The 19,796-nt window shown below is 45.8% G+C and overlaps 1 protein-coding gene across 2 annotated transcripts in view; it reads left to right on the top strand.

The window, feature by feature from the left end:
• prkcq (protein kinase C, theta) overlaps nt 1-19,796 on the top strand; it is a 328,186-nt gene that overhangs the window by 239,100 nt on the left and 69,290 nt on the right. For both annotated transcript variants that reach the window (XM_043714125.2, XM_043714126.2), the window contains exons 5-7: nt 12,062-12,224; nt 19,228-19,259; nt 19,357-19,442. In XM_043714125.2, the coding sequence (XP_043570060.2) occupies nt 12,062-12,224; nt 19,228-19,259; nt 19,357-19,442 (281 nt within the window). The remainder of the gene's footprint in view (nt 1-12,061; nt 12,225-19,227; nt 19,260-19,356; nt 19,443-19,796) is intronic.

The following is a 19,796-nucleotide window of genomic DNA, read 5'->3' as shown; positions in this document are numbered from 1 at the left end:
CTGTTTCCATATTGTAAGGATTCCATGATTCTATAATTCTAATTGACTGTATACCATTGTGCCACCACCTCTTGTGAGACAGGATATACCCAGGCATGGTGATAGTGGTGTCTACGAGGAATGATTCCATCAATATGCCTATCTCAATCTAGTCCTTCACACGTCTGTGGAACAACTCAATTTCAATTTTGGCATTAGCCCCCAGGAACTTGGACAGGGCTGGGCTGCTGTTGGTGTTGGAGATGTCTTGGTGGACATCTGGTGGTCTGTCCAGTTTCAATTCTTTTTTAAGCTCTGTAGCAGGTTGATAGAGTCAGTAGCTTACTAGCTCATTTCAGAATCCACCACTCTGCTGTGCAAACCAGTTGAGGACATGTGTGAACTAGATGGGCTTTTATGACAATTGACAATGGTTAGATGAACTCTTAATTTCAGATCTTACTGAATTGAGTTGTCACCATCTGCCATAGTGGGATTCATTCCCATGTCCCAAGATCATTAGCCTGGGTCTCTGGATTATGAGTTGCGTGCCAATGCCACCACACTGTCGGCACCCAATATTGGTATTCCTGAGGCAGTGGGTCTGTCCGTAGCTGACTCCCTGCAGATCCTACAAAGCAGGAGGTAAAAGGATGCCCTTTCAGATACCAGCTGACCTGCAGTGCTTTCTTTGACACTAAGGCCACAGGCGTAGATTCTATTTCTGTAAAAACTGAAACAACTGCGGATGCTGTGAATCAGAAACGAAAACAGAGGTTTCTGGAAAAGCTTAGCAAGTCTGGCAGCATCTGTGAAGAGAAATCAGAGTTAAGGTTTCGGGTCCAGTGACTCTTCCTCTACGGCTGTAAGATTGGTGCAGCGGCAACAAATTTGTTTCTTAAATGACCCAATCATTTAGGCCTCCAATGTCAAAACCAGTGACCTCTCACATCCGTTAATTCCAAGGGCCCCATCACCCTCACGATGGCAATTAGGAAATGGGCAATAAAAAGGTAGTCCCGCCAACAACACAGACATCCCATAAACTAATAATTGAAAAGAACTCCTGTAGCAGTGTCACATTCCACATTCACTCAAGCCCTTGCATCAAGTGCTGCATTCAATTCTTGCCAGTTCAGTTCCGACTGTAAGAACTTTATTGCTGGAACAGCACAGCAGGTCAGGCAGCATCCAGGGAACAGGAAATTCGACGTTTCGGGCACAGGCCCTTCTTCAGGAATGAGCAGAGAGTGTTCAGCAGGAGAAGATAAAAGGTAGGGAGGAGGGACTTGGAGGAGGGGCGTTGGAAATGTGATAGGTGGAAAGAGGTCAAGGTGAGGGTGATAGGTCGAAGTAGGATGGAGGGGGAGAGGTCAAGAAGAAGACTGCAGGTCAGGAAGGCGGTGCCGGGCTGGAGGGATTCGGCTGAGACAAGGTGGGGGGAGGGGGGATGAAGAAACTGGTGAAGTCCAAGTTCATCCCCTGTGGTTGGAGGGTTCCCAGTCGGAAGATAAGACGCTCCTCCTCCGACCGTCGCGTTGTTGTGGTTTGGCAGTGGATGAGTCCAATGACCTGCATATCCTCGGTGGAGTGGGAGGGGGAGTTGAAATGCTGTGCTACAGGGTGGTTGGGTTGGTTCGTCCGGGTGGCCCAGAGGTGCTCTCTGAATCGCTCCGCAAGTAGGTGGCCTGTCTCCCCAATATAGAGGAGGCCACACCGGCTGCAGCGGATGCAGTAGATGATGTGGGTGGAGGTGCAGGTGAATCTGTGGCGGATATGGAAGTTTCCTTTGGGGCCTTGGAGAGAAGTGAGGGGGGAGGTGTGGGCGCAAGTGTTGCACCTCCTGCGGTTGCAAGGGAAGGTGCCGGGAGTGGAGGTTGGGTCGGTGGAGGGTGTGGATCTGACAAGGGAGTCGCGGAGGGAGTGGTCTCTACGGAAAGCTGATAGGGGAGGGGAGGGAAATATATCCTTGGTGCTGGGGTCTGTTTGGAGGTGGCGGAAGTGACGGCGGATGATGCGCTGTACATGGAGATTGGTGGGGTGGTAGGTGAGGACCAGTGGGGTTCTGTCCTGGTGGCGGTTGGAGGGGCGGGGCTCAAGTGCGGAGGAGCGGGAAGTGGAGGAGATGCGGTGGAGGGCACCGTCAACCACGTCGGGGGGGAAATTGCGGTCCTTGAAGAAGGAGACCATCTGTGTTGTACGTATTTTGAACTGGTCCTCCTGGGAGCAGATGCGGCGGAGACGAAGGAATTGGGAGAATGGGATGGCGTTTTTACAGGGGGCAGGATGGGAGGAGGTGTAGTCCAGGTAGCTGTGGGAGTCGGTTGGTTTGTAGTAGATGTCCGTGTTGATTCGGTCGCCTGAGATAGAAACAGAAAGGTCTAGGAAGGGGAGGGAGGAGTCCGAGACTGTCCAGGTGAATTTGAGGTCGGGGTGGAAGGTGTTAGTGTAGTGGATGAACTGTTCAACCTCCTCGTGGGAGCACGAGGTAGCGCCGATACAGTCATCTATGTAGCGAAGGAAAAGATGGGGGGTGGGGCCAGTGTAGTTGCGGAAGATGGATTGTTCCATCTGCAGACCTCACTTTCTCCTCCGACTGTAAGATACCACCCTATTGTCCGGAATCCCCCAACAAGAGGAGTGAATGTCTACCTGAATAAAATGGAATCGTACAGTCAGGAAGGTCGCAGGTTCAATTGCCAATTCCCAAACTACAAGAAACAGAACTGAAATCCTAAAGGGAATCAGATAGGCTCTGTAACCATTTTTCTTTTGTATTTGTTTTTGGGTTTCTTTGCAAAGTGACACTTGAAGTGACATTGACCTGGTATTGCTGTTCCCCTAAACAAGAATATGCAACAAGTGTAGGAAATTGGGATTGGCGCAATTTTGGAGGTAGATATATCAGTGCTGACTTGATGGGCCAAAGGGCCTTTTCTGTGCCTTATCATTCTATAATGTGTTAATGTCCTCACATCCAGTCCTGAAGAAAGAGATATGAACTGAATGTAATGGTGACAGTGATCAGTTGGCACTTCTGTGAGGTTGGAGTCAGTCAGAGAGGCCCACACTGTCCATTGGAGTGGGTCAAAACCAAAGAACAAAGAACAAAGAAAATTTACAGTCCAGGAATAGGCCCTTTGGCCCTTCAAGCCTGAGCCGATCCAAATCCACTGTCTAAATCTGTTGCCCAATTCCTAAGTATCTGTATCCCTCTGCTTCCCACCTACTCATGCATCTGTCCAGATGCATCTTAAACGAATTTACGGTGCCTGCCTCTACCACCTCTGCTGGCAACGTGTTCCAGACACCCACCACCCTCTGTGTGAAGTACTTGCCGTGTATATCCCCCTTAATCTTTTCACCTCTCACCTTGAAAGCGTGACATCTCGTTATTGAATCCTTCACCCTGGGAAAAAGCTTATCTCTATCTACCTTGTCTATATCCTTCATGATTTTGTAAACTTCAATCAAGTCCCCTCTCAATCTCCTTTTTTCTAATGAAAACAATCCTAACCTACTCAACCTCTCTTCATAACTAGCACCTTCCATACCAGGCAACATCCTTATAAACCTTCACTGCACCCACTCCAAAGCGTGCACATCCTTTTGGTAATGTGGCGCCCAGAACTGTACACAGTAGTCTAAATGCGGCCGAACCAATGTCTTGTACAATTTTAACATGACTTGCCAGCTCTTATACTCGATACCCCGTCCAATGAAGGCAAGCATACTATATGCCTTCTTGACCACTCTATCCACGTGTGCAGCAACCTTCAGGGTACAATGGACCTGCACTCCCAGATCTCTCTGCTCATCAACCTTTCCCAAAGCTCTTCCGTTCATTGTATAATTCACTCTAGAATTAGACTTCCCAAAATGCATCACCTCACATTTGCCTGGACTGAACTCCATCTGCCACTTCCCTGCCCAACTCTCCAGTCTATCTATATTCTTCTGTATTCTCTGACAGTCCCTTATGCTTTCTGCTACTCTACCAATCTTGGTGTCATCTGCAAACTTGCTGATCATACCAACAGTGCCCTCTTCCAGATCATTTATGTATATTACAAAGAACAGTGGCCCCAACACTGACTCCTGCGGAGCACCACGGGTCACCTTTCTCCATTTCGAGAAACTCCCTTCAACTACTACTCTCTGTCTCCTGTTGCTCAACCAGTTCTTTATCCACCTAGCCAGAACACCCTGAACACCATGTGACTTCTCTTTCTCTAGTAGTTTATCATGGGCAACCTTATCAAATGCCTTACTAAAGATGTAAATGACATCTACAGTCCTTCCTTCATCTATCAACTTGGTCACTTCCTCAAAGGACTCTATTAAGTTGGTAAGACACGATCTCCCCTGCACAAAACCATGTTGCCTATCACTGATAAGCCAATTCTTTTCCAAATATAAATAAATTTTATTTTTCTGTACCTTCTCCAGCAACTTTCCCACCACCGACGTCAGGCTCACTGGTCTGTAGTTACCTGGAATATCCCTATTACCCTTCTTGTACAGGGGGACAACATGAACAACCCTCCAGTCCTCCGGCACCTCACCTGTATTTAAGGATGTTACAAAGATATCTGTCAGGGCCCCAGCTATTTCCTCTCTAGCCTCCCTCAGCAACCTGGGATAGATTCCATCCAGTCCTAGGGATTTGTCCACCTTAATAACCTCTAGCCCATCCAACACATCTTCTCTACTTATATCAACGTGATCCAGACTAATCAAACTTCTATCTCTAATCTCAACATTCACCATGTCCCTCTCCTCAGTGAACACTGATGCAAAGAAACCCAAACAGCTTTTGTGACTGGGCCTTGATTGTCTTTCTCTAGCAAGTTGCCCATGCTTTTGAATATGACTCGCTGATTGAAAAGAGTGGAAGATCCTGTGCTGCCTGTAAAAAGAATAATGATACCATCTCGGTACTTTAGAGAGAATGCTGCCACCCAATCCTTCATCGTCCTTTCAGGGCTTTTTGCGGTTGGTGCTGAAGGATCAGTCTCAGCAGAAGAGGTTCTTAGCTCAGGAAACAAAGTACATTTTATCACATCTTAGGAACTATCTACAGATTAGATTATACAAATGGTAACATGAGGAATAGACAACATGACTATTTCCAGCTAAAACTACTCTGAACTCCTTAAGAGAGCCCAAGCACTCCCCATAGTATGTGTTCTATTTCAGAGTAGGCAAAGTTTCAGCTTGGCTCTGAGATTAGCCCTTTCATATCCATAGCCTTTTACACTATATAGTTACATTTGTCCATGTGCCCTGCATAAAGTCAATTTCAATCTATTTTGGCAACTTTTAAGTAGAATTACATTGAATACAGGGCATGGAAACAGATCACTTGCTGTAACCAGTCCATATCAGCATTTAGATTTGTAGAATAAAATTATAGAATCCCTACAGTGCGGAAGTAGGCCATACAGCTCATTGAATCCACAGCGACCCTCCGAAGAGCATCCCAACAAGACCAACACTCTGACCTTAACAACACATTTCCCATGGCTAACTCACCCAGCCTGGACACTATGGGTAATTTAGCACGGCCAATCCACCCTAACCTGCATATCTTTGGACTGTGGGAGGAAACCAGAGCACCCAGAGGAAACCCACGCTGACACTGGGAGAACATATACATACAGACAGTCACCTGGGGGTGGAATTGAACCAGAGTCCCAGGTGCTGTAAGGCAGCAGTGCTAATTACTGAGCCACCGTCCTGACCACTCAAACTTCCTCACATTCTGACGCTCTCTCGCTTTCTCCCTCTGTCCCTCTCTCTCACTCTTTCTCCATGGATTCTGCCTGACCTGCTGACTATTTTCAGTCTTTTCCATTTTTATTCCTTACAACCACCTTCTCCTATGTCTGGCAGTGTGCCTCTCTATTCCCTTCTCTCTCATGTGCTTATCCACCTTGAAGTCACCAATGCTTTTACCTTCTGCATCACGCACTGGCTCCTTCAGATTGAATAGTGATGGAAGAAGCATTACATACATTCCATCCAAGGGTCAAGGGTCATTATTCACATCCCTGTGATGCACAATCAAATAAGAGACATTTTGTTTGCTGGCAGATGTGTGGGTCACCTATTAGAAGGTCTTCACCTAAAATGGCAACATCTGGGTAATGGTTGACACATAAAACATGATAAATAGGAGCATGTGTAATAACTCCAGGGGAGGCCTGTATCCTGTCACCAAGTCAGCCCTTAATTACACATGGAGAATCCTTGACACTGATCCAGCTCCCTCAGAGCCAGCTCTCAGATTGAGCAGAACCTCTGACACTCCTGTTTTTTTAAAAACATTTATTAAACAGTACAAAATACAGTTAACAATAAACAGAAAGCAGCAGTTCACAAAATCCCACGATGTACAGGGGAAAGGGCAGCCAAGTCAAACCCCAAACCAGTTTTCAGGGAGTTGAGGACAAACCTCAAGTCCCACTTGCATTCATCACAAATATAATAGTGGACACTCCTGTTTCTGTCAGCCAGGGCTCCCTGATTGAAACAGGTTAACAGCCCCAATCAAGAAACTCCTATTCTATGACTGATTTCGTTACAATCACAACATCAGGAGTTAGGCCATTCAGCCTGTGAAACATTCTCTGCCATTCAGTGTGACCATGGCTAATGATCCAACTCATTACCCTGTCCCTATTTTCTCCCCATAACCTTTGCTTCCTTTAGCCCTAAAAACTATATCTAATTCCTTCTTTAAAACATTCAATGCTTTAGCCTCAATGGCATTCTATGGCAGAGAATTCCACATGCTCCCCCTCTCGGAGTGAGGAATGAAACATGACAGTACAGTCACTACTTTAACTGCCCTATAACTCTGTTCCCATCCTAGGAAAACCTATTGTAAAAAACACAGTGATGTTTGGTTGTGAATGTGCCTGCTGACATGCAGGAGTTCCATTTAAAGAGCACAAAGTGATTCAGACCGGAATCTGTCATTCACAAGTTCATTGGTTTTTCTTTTCCCCTTCTGGACACCAGGTGAAAGGATCTGAAAATTAGCCAAAGGTAACAGAGAGAATTTTAATCCCTCACACAATGTGTGTTTTACGTGACCTGGGAATATATGGGCCCCATTGTTAGTGTCTGATTAGTGACTGATTGTGTTCCATTCCCATTCTTTACCCAGGTGGTCTATCATAGAGTCACACAGCAGGGAAACAGACCCTTCGGTCCAACCAGTCCGTGCTGACCAAACATCCCAAACTAAACTAGTCTCACTTGCCTGTGCTTGCCCCATGTCCCTCCAAACATTTCTTATTCATGCACTTATTTAAATATCTTGAACATTGTAACTGTAACTGCATCCACTACTTTCTCTGGCAATTCATTCCATACATGAACCACACTCTGGGGGGGACAAATATTGCTGCTCATGTCTTTTTTTTTATCTTTCTCCTCTCGCCTTAAAAATACGTCCCTGGTTTTGAAATCCCCTACCCTAGAGGTATATAGCAGTGCAAGGACACCTTCGTCCAATGTCAGAGTCACGGTGCCATTTTCCAATGGTCCACCAGCAGGTTGGCAGAACTGTAGCCAAGGTTGGCTGTAGCCAAGGGAGCTAACATCTTGGCATCACTTACCCAAAATCGGAATGTATAGAATTGCCAAAGATCAAAATGTCTTAATAATGAAAAACAAAAGCAGAGAATGTCCCCCAGCTCTATGTGAGCAATGTTCTGCATTACAGAGCATTCAACTTAACAGACTGACAAATCACAGCTTACGAGCAAGCAGTGATTTAGGTCAAGCGCGATGAATAACTCAGCAAGCTGCCATTGTTTATCTTAAGTCACAAGACTCTTTATAATGCAGATAAGGAGTTTAATGCTGGAGGTTCAGGAATTTAGCTGACTGGCGAGACGAGATGGCAAACATTCTGCTAAGTGAGCCGAGTAACGGCTGGTCAGCTCAGGGGGACATTGTTCAAAGCTCTGGAGCTACAGCTGTGTAACATCCTGTGAACGAGAGAAAGCCCACAGGCAAAAAGAGTGTGGACGCCGTCACTGAAGTGGTCAAAACTCACACAAATCCCCAGAATGACAGGGCACTCTATTAAAAATGTGGCTGTACCGTTGTGCCTAAAATTGGCAGAACAATAAGCAAGTAATCAGCTGGTGGAAGCAGGTGAATGTGACTCTGATGGAGAATTCATGCTGCAAAACAGGGTTTTTCCATGGGCTCATTGCTACAATGGAATGCCCCGAAATACCCAGTTGTAAAAAACATAGCCATGAAGTCAGCACGTGCAGCTGCTATCTTTGCACAGGACTGTACCGCACGGGTTGCTGAGTTTTCTGCTGAGTTCTTTCCTCAATTGTTGTAACATGAGTACCTCAGTGTGCCTCACTGCGTCTCCCTTCAGACTCAGCTCTGACAAACCCGTGCCTACGCAGACCCCTGTACTGATTCAGTCACCGTTTCACCATCTATTTCAGCTGCAAGGGGCTGGATTTCACAGCCATGGATGATGGTGTGGACTGTCTACCTTTGCCAACGTAAGGTAGAGTGTGTGGGAGATGGGCAGGCCATGTGACATCACACGCCAGTTGTTCAAGACCACAGAAGATAAGCAGGCATGGGAATTAACGCTGCCCCCACCTGCCATTTTGGAATCACGAGTCTTCTTCCCCAGGCAGTCCCTGGGCACAGAGGAAAGACCCTCATCAGCTCCTGTGGGTGCTGAGGTAGACCCCCCTACAGGTGGGGCCCTTGGTGTTGGGTTTGGCTGGATGTGATGGAGTTTGTTCACAACACAGTCATTGAGTCATATAGCATGGAAGTAGACCCTTTGGTCCAACCAAGAACATAATCCCAAACTAAACCAGTCAGTCCCATTGCCTGTTCCTAGCCCATATCCCTCCAAACCTTTCCTATTCATGTACTTCTCCAAATGTGCTTTAAATGTAATTTCACCCACATCTACCACTTCCTCAGGAAGTTCATTCCACACGCAAACCACCCTCAGTGTGAAAGATTTGCCCATTGTGTCTTTTTTAAAATCTTTCTCCTCTCACCTTAAAAATCTGTCTCCTAGCCTTGAAATCCCCCATTCTACAGAAAAGACAACTACCATTAACCCAATCTATACCCCTCATTATTTTATCAAGTTCTATTTGGTTGCCTCTCAACCTCCAGTGAAAAATGTCACAGCCTATCCAGCCAAATCTTTATAACTCAGACATTCTATTCCCAGCAACATCCTGGTAAATCTCTTCTGAACCCTCTCCATCCTTCCTGTAACTGGGTGACCAGAAGAGGCCTCACCAACTATTTTGTTGACCGTCCCATTATTTCGGCTGTTGGAAATGGCCAAGTCTGGGAGTGTTTGGTGCCCGTTCTGATGTGGTAACAATGAGAAAGTGTGGAGAGTAACAGCAGATTCTGCAAGTTTTTCTTTTTTAACATACTCCAAGGGTTTTCTTTGAGGTTTCGGTAAAAGAGAGTCACAGTGGGGGGAGCAGAGAAGGTTGTGATGGTACAGCTGGCCTTTAAATTGGTAAAGGTGACCAATTTCTTCTAACCCTTCTAACACATGGCATCCAGGCCTAAACTCCTGATTGGGCACTGAAAGGGTCTGGGCGAAGTGGGGCAATCAGCCACAAGCCCAACACAGCCCCCTCATTGGCGGTCAGAGCCTTGACTGTCTGAGCTAAGATGGCAGATAGGAGGAAGGGAACCGTTCAGTTTCTGCTCCTCCTCCCCTTGCCCCATTGAAAACCATAAAATCCAGCTCAGGTCGACACACGCATTTATCTCTGAACTTTTTGTTGTTACCCACTTTCAGCTTTTTTTTTTGATGTTTTTAGCTTCCTTTTCTCTGTAGCTTTTGAAGTCAGAATCTGCCCTTCCTCTGCCTGATCTTGTTTCTCAGTCTCACTCTGTTCACACATTCTGTTACTGTCACCCAATATTTCTCACTGTTTCCTCCCTTCTTACAGAAAAACGTTCTCTTCTATATCTCCTAAAACTTGTGCCTTCAATAAGGGCAATCCTCCCATCCAGCGTCACCACAAACTCCACCGTTCAGCTTACTATTTGAAGTTGAAAGGGTCCAAGTGGTGATCTATGGGACCTGTTAATGAAAGAGGCCATTCATTGCACTGGAGGAAACATCTTCCTTTTTACAATGTCACAGCTCGTCCAACGAAAAAAAAACTGAAAGCTATCTTAGCTTTTCAAACAATTTTAGACTTTCGGTTGCTATACCAACCCTGCTACACTGGGTACACATTTGATCAGGACGGCTGGATATTCTGACATTTTAGAAATTTGTACACAAGAATCAAGCATGAAAAAGTAATTGTAAATGAATTGCACTCCAGGAAATAACAGTGCAATTTAAGAAAGACATTTTTCATTCACTTGTGGGATGTGGGTGTTACTGGCTGGCCCAGCATTTACTGCCTGTCCCTAGTTGCCCCTTGAGAAGGTGGGGGTGAGCTGCCTTCTTGACCCACTGCAGTCCATGTGCTGTGGGTTGACCCTCAATGCCCTTAGGGAGGGAATTCCAGGATTTTGAGCCAGCGACACTGAAGGAATGGCGATATATTTCAAGTTAGGATGGTGAGTGGCTTGGAGGGGAACTTGCAGGGGGTGGTGTTCCCATGTATCTGCTGCCCTTGTCCTTCTAGATGGAAGTGGTTGTGGGTTTGGAAGGTGCTGTCTGAGAATCTTTGGTGAATTTCTCCAATGCCCAACAAATCAGAATCAGTAAATTGTGTGGTGCTAATTAAAAGTGGTATATCACACACAGTTTCTTTATCTGTTTGTTTCTTATGGAATGATTAACATTGCACCATGGCCTGTCCCTGGTGTGGGACATCCACTGTTTGATGCACTAGTAATCAATGACGGATTTAATGTGATTGAAAAAGAGCAGATGACAATGTGAGGAAAGCCTCTCAGTACAATGAGTCGTTAAGATTTAGGAAGCATTACTTGTTGGGTTGATGGTTCATAGGATAATGACCAAAACAAATAGCAGGAATATGAGTAAAGAGAGCAGGTGTGGGACTGATTGGATTGCTCTTTGAAAGGTCCCAACAGGGAATGGATGGGCTGAATGCCCTCATCTGCATTATACTATTCCATAAGGCCAAGCAGCATTGACCTAGTTAGAGGAGCACTGGGAGATTTCTCCATCCTTTAAGTTGGTAAGTTGTATGCTGTTGGCTTGATGAGTTTCAGCAGTAGCCCAATGCTCACCCCAAGATGCCAAAAATGATCACTCTCAGCAACTTACTTCTAGACTTTCTGAATCTCTACATGTCTCAATGAATGTGCATAAGTGGAAAATTGATTTTCATCAAATCCTCAGTGGCTCTGAGTACCATGGAATTTGATTTCTGAGTGTATCAGACACTGCGTTGACCACTGGACTTGCTAAAAAATTGAAATAGTTACAAATTGGTGCATAACCCATGAAAACCGTAGAAATGTTACAGGGCAGAAAGAGGCCATTTGGCCTATCATGTCTGTGCAAGCTGAATAAACTAGTCACCCATTCCATTCCCACCTTTCAGCCCCTGGTCCATAGCTTTGCAGGTTCCAGGACTTCGGGTGCAGATCCATGTTCCTTTTCAATGAGTTGAGAGTTTAAACCTCAACCTGTAAATTGGCCAGTGAGTTTGAGACACCCACCACCCTCTGGCTTTACTTCATATCCTTTCTAACCCTTTCATTGATCACCTTAAACCTGTATCCCTTGGTAATTGAACCCTCTGCAAGGGGGAGACAGGTCTTCCCTGTCCATTCTGTGCGAACCCCTCACTGTTTTGTACACTTCAATGAAGTCAGCACTCAGCCTCTTCTGATCCAAACAGACCAGCTCCAGCCTCTCCAAGTTTTGTGGGTCTTCTCTTGCTTTATGATTTAGAATTGGGTGGGTACTTTCTGTCAAGAGGCCAAACCATTGTTTTCTGCTGTTGACACTGAAGGAAAGTAGGTCAATGCTCTTTTCAGCCGGTCCAGAGAGGCAGGTGTGATTATTGCAGCTACAAGTAATGACTAACCCTGAGCTTTTCCTCTCCACCAGAAAACAAAGCAACTGCAGAAGGTGAAACAGAAGGTTTGTTTGCATTGCACCAGAGAAGAGGAGCCATCAAGCAGGCCAAAGTTCATAATGTCAAAAACCACGAATTTATAGCGACATTCTTCCCACAGCCCACCTTTTGCTCTGTCTGCCATGAATTTGTTTGGTACTTACCTTTTATCTTATCCCTCTCATATTCGTCTTGTAATTTATCTTACCCTCTTCGGGGTTTGTGATAAGATGGTTTAGATTGCTCCATCTTTTATTCAGCACTCCATGGGAATTTCAATTCAAGGCAGTAATGCAGAGTGATTTTAGCACCAGCCATTTATCCATTCTGGTCCCCGTGTCACATAGCAACAGCAAATCGCAATACAAATGTGTCAGCAAAATAGCAGGAGAGACAATTTGGTCAAAGCCCACATATGTAATGCAGACAGTATTGAATTTTGCTGAATTCAAGGCATTAAACTCACACAAAGCATTTGTCCCCCAAATCTTTTGATGCGATTGTTAGATTGGTTCTCTGGGAGCTTGACATTGTTCACGTGAAGAGGTAAGAATGTTGCATTTAAGAATATTCCTGCATTTGGCATTTCTAGCCAAGTTAACTTTGTCAGAAAAAGATGTTTTACTCATTCAGGGCTTCACAAGGGACTGGGCTAACACTGATTGGCCATCCTTAGTTGCCCTTGAGAAGGTGATGGTGAGCTACCTTCGTAGTAACATAGAAAACAGGAGCAGGCTTAGGACATTCAGCCCTTCAAGCCTGCTACATCATTCAATGGGATCATGGCTAATTGTTCAGCGCTGTTAATGTTCCCACTTTCTCCCTATATCCTTTGATGCCTTTCGCCCTAACAACGTATCTATCTGATGCTTGAAAACATTCAATATTTTGGCCTCAACTATTTTCTGTGGCATAGAATTCTCTTGGCTTACCACTTTCTGGGTCAAGAGATTTCTCCTCATATCAGTCCCAAATGGCCTGTCCCATCAACTTAGACTGTGGCCCCTGGTTCTGGACTCTGAGAACATTTTTCCTGCAATTATTCTGTCCAGTCCTGTTAGTGAATATACCTGTTTGCTAATTGATCCAGCCTCACTTCACACACCAGTCTTGCCTTGCCAGGAGTGGGCCTGGTACTGCTGCAGTCCACTTGCTCTAGATAGACCCACAATGCTGTTAGGGAGGGAGTTCCAACATTTTGACCCAGCAACCCTGAAGGAACAGCGATATATTTCCAAGTCAGGATGGTGAGTGGCTCAGAGAGGAAATTGAAGGTGGTGGTGTTCCCATGTATCTGCTGCCCTGGTCCTTTGAGATGAAAGTGGTTGTGGGTTTGGAAGGCTCTTTCGAGGGCTCTTCAGTGAAATTCTGCAGTACATCTTGTAGGTGGTACACACTGCAGCTACTGAGTGTTGATGGTGGAGGGAGAGGTGGTGCCAATCAAGTAGACTGTTTTGTCCTGGACGATGTCTTGAATTTTGTTGAATTGGACTCCTTTGTTCCTGTTCTTCTTTGTGCCACTTGGTGCGTGTCGTAGTTCAACATTTCCATCGATATGTATCCTGTGATAGATTTTCCAGAATTCGATGATGCTCAAGTTCCTGCCCTATTTGTACTGGATGGTGGAACAGGAAGCAGATTTCCTCCTTAGAGAAACAATTCCTGTACGTTGTCTGGAGGCCCACAGTTTGAGTGTGCCAATAACCAGGACTCCCTCTAGAAAGTGGAACGTAATTAGCTAACTGAGTGTTCGATGCCCAAGTTAGGACAACCATGTCAATCTCAGTGAACCAATGGGTGGGTGAGTGTCTTGTGTACCTTGCCATTGGTCAGTGATCCCTGGTGTGAAGTACAATGAAAGTTCAGATAGCCCACTCTTGGGCCTAGGTGTTTTTATTTTGTCCCCCTAGCCTCCACAGACCAACACTTGACCAGGTTTGTTGTGTGGTTTTAAGGTACACCGAAGAGTTTGGATTGAGGACAGACGCTCATTGAGGAGAAGGCGGCAAGATCAAGAACTGTCGTTATTTTCACCTATTGTCAAACTCTGTTGGTTACACATTAGCAATATACAAAACCATCCTTGGCAATCTGAAATATACCAGGCCCGAAGTCCATAAGACATAGGAGCAGAAATTAGGCCATTCAGCCCATCAAGTCTGTTCCACCATTCAATCATGGCTGATAAGTTTTCTCAACCATATTCTCCTGCTTTCTCCCCATAGCCCTTGATCCCCTTTACAATCAAGAACCTATCTATCTCCGTCTTAAATATACTCAATGATTATTGTTACATTGTTAAGAGACTCCTAGCTACGTGTGTTTCCCTCTTCAAATCTATATCAAAGCCAGTTATCTCCACCTACACTGTGCTATTTATACCATGTGGGAAGCAGCTCTGTGACATCATTGCATGTTTACTCCAGAGTCCTTAAGCCCTAACACAGCTCTGGCCAAGTGGGAATTCTCTGGTGGGAATCCTTCTCAGGTGAAGACACCCAATTTTTGACCAGTTAAATCCAACTAGTTACCCCACTTCAACTTGGGAGGCCCTGAGCCTTAGTTTTTGTCAGCTTGTGCCAAGCCCCAATGGAAATGGATATGGGCGTTTCTCCCTTTGAGAAACATGTGAGCATTCCACACCAGACAAGCAAGAATAACTTGACCTGAATAAAAGTGAAATACTTTGGATGCCAGTGATTTGAAATAAAAGCAGAAAATGCTGGAGAAACTCAGCAGGTCTGGCAGCATAGAACATAGAACATAGAACAATACAGCACAGAATAGGCCCTTCGGCCCATGATGTTGTGCCGAACATTTGTCCTAGCTTAAGCACCCATCCATGTACCTATCCAATTGCCGCTTAAAGGCCACCAATGATTCTGACTCTGCCACTCCCACAGGCAGCACATTCCATGCCCCCACCACTCTCTGGGTAAAGAACCTACCCCTGACATCCCCCCTATACCTTCCACCTTTCACCTTAAATTTATGTCCCCTTGTAACACTCTGTTGTACCCGGGGAAAAGTCTCTGACTGTCTATTCTATCTATTCCCCTGATCATCTTATAAACCTCTATCAAGTCACCCCTCATCCTTCGCCGTTCCAATGAGAAAAGGCCTAGCACTCTCAACCTATCCTCGTACGACCTATTCTCCATTCCAGGCAACATCCTAGTAAATCTCCTCTGCACCCTCTCCAAAGCTTCCACATCTTCCCTAAAGTGAGGCGACCAGAACTGCACACAGTACTCCAAATGTGGCCTTACCAAGGTCCTATACAGCTGCAACATCACTTCACGACTCTTGAATTCAATCCCTCTGCTAATGAACGCTAATACACCATAGGCCTTCTTACAAGCTCTATCCACCTGAGTGGCAACTTTCAAAGAGCTATGAACCCTAGCTATGAAGAGCTAGGATCCCTCTGCTCCTCCACCTTACTAAGAACCCTACCATTAACCCTGTATTCCGCATTCTTATTTGTCCTTCCAAAATGGACAACCTCATACTTGACAGGGTTGAACTCCATCTGCCACTCCTCAGCCCAGCTCTGCATCATATCTAAGTCCCTTTGCAGCCAACAACAGCCCTCCTCACTATCCACAACTCCACCAATCTTCGTATCGTCTGCAAATTTACTGACGCACCCTTCGACTCCCTCTTCAAAGTCATTAATAAAAATTACAAACAGCAGAGGACCCAGAACTGATCCCTGCGGAACTCCACTTGTAACTGGGCTCTAGGCTGAATATTTACCATCCACCACCACTCTCTGACTTCGACCGGTTAGCCAGTTCTCTATCCAACTGGCCAAATTTCCCACTATCCCATGCCTCCTGACTTTCCGCATAAGCCTACCATGGGGAACCTTATCAAATGCCTTACTAAAATCCATGTACACTACATCTACTGCTCTACCCTCATCCACATGCTTGGTCACCTCCTCAAAGAATTCAATAAGACTTGTAAGGCAAGACCTACCACTCACAAATCCGTGCTGGCTGTCCCTGATCAAGCAGTGTCTTTCCAGATACTCATAAATCCTATCCCTCACTACCCTTTCCATTACTTTGCCTACCACCGAAGTAAGACTAACTGGCCTGTAATTCCCGGGGTAATCCCTATTCCCTTTTTTGAACAGGGGTACAACATTCGCCACTCTCCAGTCCCCTGGTACCACCCCCATTGACAGTGAAGACGAAAAGATCATTGCCAACGTCTCAGCAATTTCCTCTCTTGCTTTCCACATAATCCTACGATATATCCCATCAGGCCCGGGGGACTTGTCTATCCTCAAGTTTTTCAAAATGCCCAACACATCTTCCTTCCTAACAAGTATCTCCTCTAGCTTACCAGTCTGTTTCATACTCTCCTCTTCAACAATACGTTCCCTCTCATTTGTAAATACTGAAGAAAAGTACTCATCAAGACCTCTCCTATCTCTTCCGACTCAATACACAGTCTCCCACTACTGTCCTTGATCAGACCTACCCTCGTTCTCGTCATTCTCATGTTTCTCACATACGCATAAAAGGCCTTGGGGTTATCCTTGATCCTACCCGCCAAAGATTTTTCATGCCCTCTCTTAGCTCTCCTAATCCCTTTCTTCAGCTCCCTTCTGGCTATTCTGTATCCCTCCAATGCTCTGTCTGAACCTTGTTTCCTCAGCCTTATGTAAGCCTCCTTCTTCCTCTTTACAAGACATTCAACCTCCCTCGTCAACCAAGGTTCCCTCACACGACCATCTCTTTCCTGCCTGACAGGTACATACATATCAAGGACACGTCGTATCTGTTCCTTGAAAAAGTTCCACATTTCAACGACATCCTTCCCTGACAGCCTATGCTCCCAACTTATGCTCCTCAGATCCTGTCTTTCAGCATCGTATTTACCCTTCCCCCAATTGTAAAACCTGCCCTGTTGCATGCACCTATCTCTCTCCATAACCAAGGTGAAAGTCACAGAATTGTGGTCACCAACACCAAAATGCTCACCCACTAACAAGCCCATCACTTGTCCTGGTTCGTTACCGAGTACCAAATCCAATATGGCCTTCCCTCTGGTCGGACAATCTACATACTGAGTTAGAAAAGCTTCCTGGACACACTGCACAAACACCGCCCCGTACAATCTACTTGATCTAAAGAGCTTCCAATCAATATTTGGGAAGTTGAAATCGCCCATAACTACTACCCTGTGGCTTCTGCACCTTTCCAAAATCTGTTTCCCAATCTGTTTCTCCACATCTCTGCTGCTATTTGGGGGCCTATAGTAAACACCCAACAAGGTGACTGCTCCTTTCCTATTTCTGACTTCAGCCCATACTACCTCCAAAGGCAGATCCCCCTCGAACTGCCTTTCTGCAGCCATTATACCATTTCTAATTAGCAACGCCCCCCCCCCCTTTATTACCACCCTCCCTAATCTTACTGAAACATCTGTAACCAGGAACTTCCAACAACCATTCCTGTCCCTCTTCTATCCATGTTTCCGTGATGGCCACAACATCGTAATCCCAAGTACTAATCCACGCCTTAAGTTCATCCACCTTATTTCTGATACTCCTTGCGTTGAAGTATACACACTTGAACCCATCTCTGTCCACAAGTATTCCCTGTCAGTGCTACCTTCTCCACAGCCTCCCTACATTCTTGGACATCCTGACAAACAGCTAACCTACTTGCTGGACTACAAGTCCGGATCCCATCCCTCTGCCAAATTAGTTTAAACGCCCCCGAAGAGTGCTAGCACACCTACCTCCCAGGATATTGGTGCCCTTCTGGTTCAGGTGCAACCCGTCCTGTTTGTACAGGTCCCACCTTCCCCAGAATGCAGTCCAATTGTCCAAATACCTGAAGCCCTCCCTCCTACACCATCCTTGCAGCCACGTGTTCAACTGCACTCTCTCCCTATTCCTTGCCTCACTGTCACGTGGCACCGGCAACAACCCAGAGATGAGGACTCTGTCCGTCCTAGCTTTTAGCTTCCAGCCTAATTCCCTGAGCTCCTGAATGACCTCCCCACCCCTCTTCCTACCTATGTCATTGGTGCCAATGTGCACCATGACTTCTGGCTGCACACCCTCCTCCTTAAGGATTCTGAAGGCACAGTCCAAGACGTCTCGGACCCTGGCACCCAGGAGGCAACAAACCATCCGAGAGTCTCGCCCATGTCCACAGAACCGCCTGTCTGTCCTTCTAACTATAGAGTCTCCTATAACTAGCGCTCTCCTCCTCTCCCCCTTTCCCTTCTGGGCCTCAGAGCTGGACCTCGTGCCAGAGACCCGGTCACTGCAGCTTACCCCTGCTAGGCCGTCCCCCCCAACAGTATCCAAAGCGGTATACTTATTGTTGAGGGGAACGACCACAGGGGATCCCTGCACTGCCTGCTTCCTCCCCTTCCCACCTCTAACTGTTACCCAGCTACCTCTGTTCTCTGACGTAACTATGTCCCTGTAGCTTTCATCTATCACCCTCTCAGCCTCTTGAATAATCCTCAGTTCATCCAACTCCAGCTCCAGTTCCCTAACGCAGTCTGTGAGCAGCTGGAGCTGGCTGCACTTCCTGCAGATGAAGTCAGCAGGAGCATCGGTGGTCACCCCTACCTCAAACATCCTGCAGGAGGAACATTCCACTGCCTGCGCTGCCATTACTCTACACTTAGTCTCCAAAACAAGAACACCAAGTAGCTTACTTTTTTTTTAGGTTAGCGGAGGAGGGAGACTGGGAGACACTACACGTGTGGTGTCTCGGGTTCCTTCTCCACTCAAATAACAATTACTTAATTTCCCGACCGGTTTTGCGCTCCGACTTCACTTCCGCCCAGCTCCCGCCACTCTCTGCTGCAAAAAGACCGTTGGCGTCGACGTAAGTTCTTAAGTAACAATTAAACATCTGTGGAGAGAAAGAGAGATAGAGACAGAGTTAATGATTCAAATTTCATATTACTCTTCTATGGAACCTGTTCTGTTTCTCTCTCCACAAAAGCTGCCATACCTGCTGAATTTCTCCAGAACTTTCTGCTTTCATTTAAGAACTTCACCCGTGTGGATTCCTCATTGCTTTGTATTTGGTGATAGCTTTATTTAGTGCATGTTTCAGATCTTGATTTAAAAAAAGATGATTTGTTGAATTATGCTCATTCTCATTTCTTTCAGGGGATTAAATAAACAAGGATACCAGTGCAGACGTATGTTGTTCTCTATTTCCAAATTAATTCAAACTAAAATTTTGCTATAGCTCGCAAACTTCCAACAAATTAAGTCATTCATCTGTTTACCTTCCAGAGTGCAATGCTGCAATTCATAAGAAGTGCATTGATAAAATAATAGCCAAGTGTACTGGATCAGCAGTCAACAGCAGGGAGACCATTGTACGTACAGCAACACTTGAACATAATGACTCTTTTCGAATATGCTGGTTAACAGAACTGCGAATCACAATGGCAGAAAGAGCTTGTTTGCGGATGGGTTTAAATTGTTAACCAGGATTATTTCCAGATAGCCACATCTATGAAAATATATAAAGCCACCATAGCCCTTTTGGGCTGCACTCTCATTAGAGAGAGGTGACTGGTACTAGTTTAACCTAAGGCTCACCATGCCTCAGGTGAGGGAAAGGCCTGTCTCTTTGTCGGCAACGTAGAACAGTCCATCTTTCGTAGTTACACCAGCACGACTCCCCACCTCTTCCGCTGCTACATTGATGACTGCATCAGCGCCACCTC

Source organism: Chiloscyllium plagiosum, unplaced genomic scaffold (assembly GCF_037043375.1).
Source record: "Chiloscyllium plagiosum isolate Xiang-an unplaced genomic scaffold, Cpla_swu_hap1 HiC_scaffold_23, whole genome shotgun sequence".
NCBI lineage: Eukaryota > Metazoa > Chordata > Chondrichthyes > Orectolobiformes > Hemiscylliidae > Chiloscyllium > Chiloscyllium plagiosum.
This window is presented reverse-complemented; position numbering and strand designations above follow the sequence as displayed.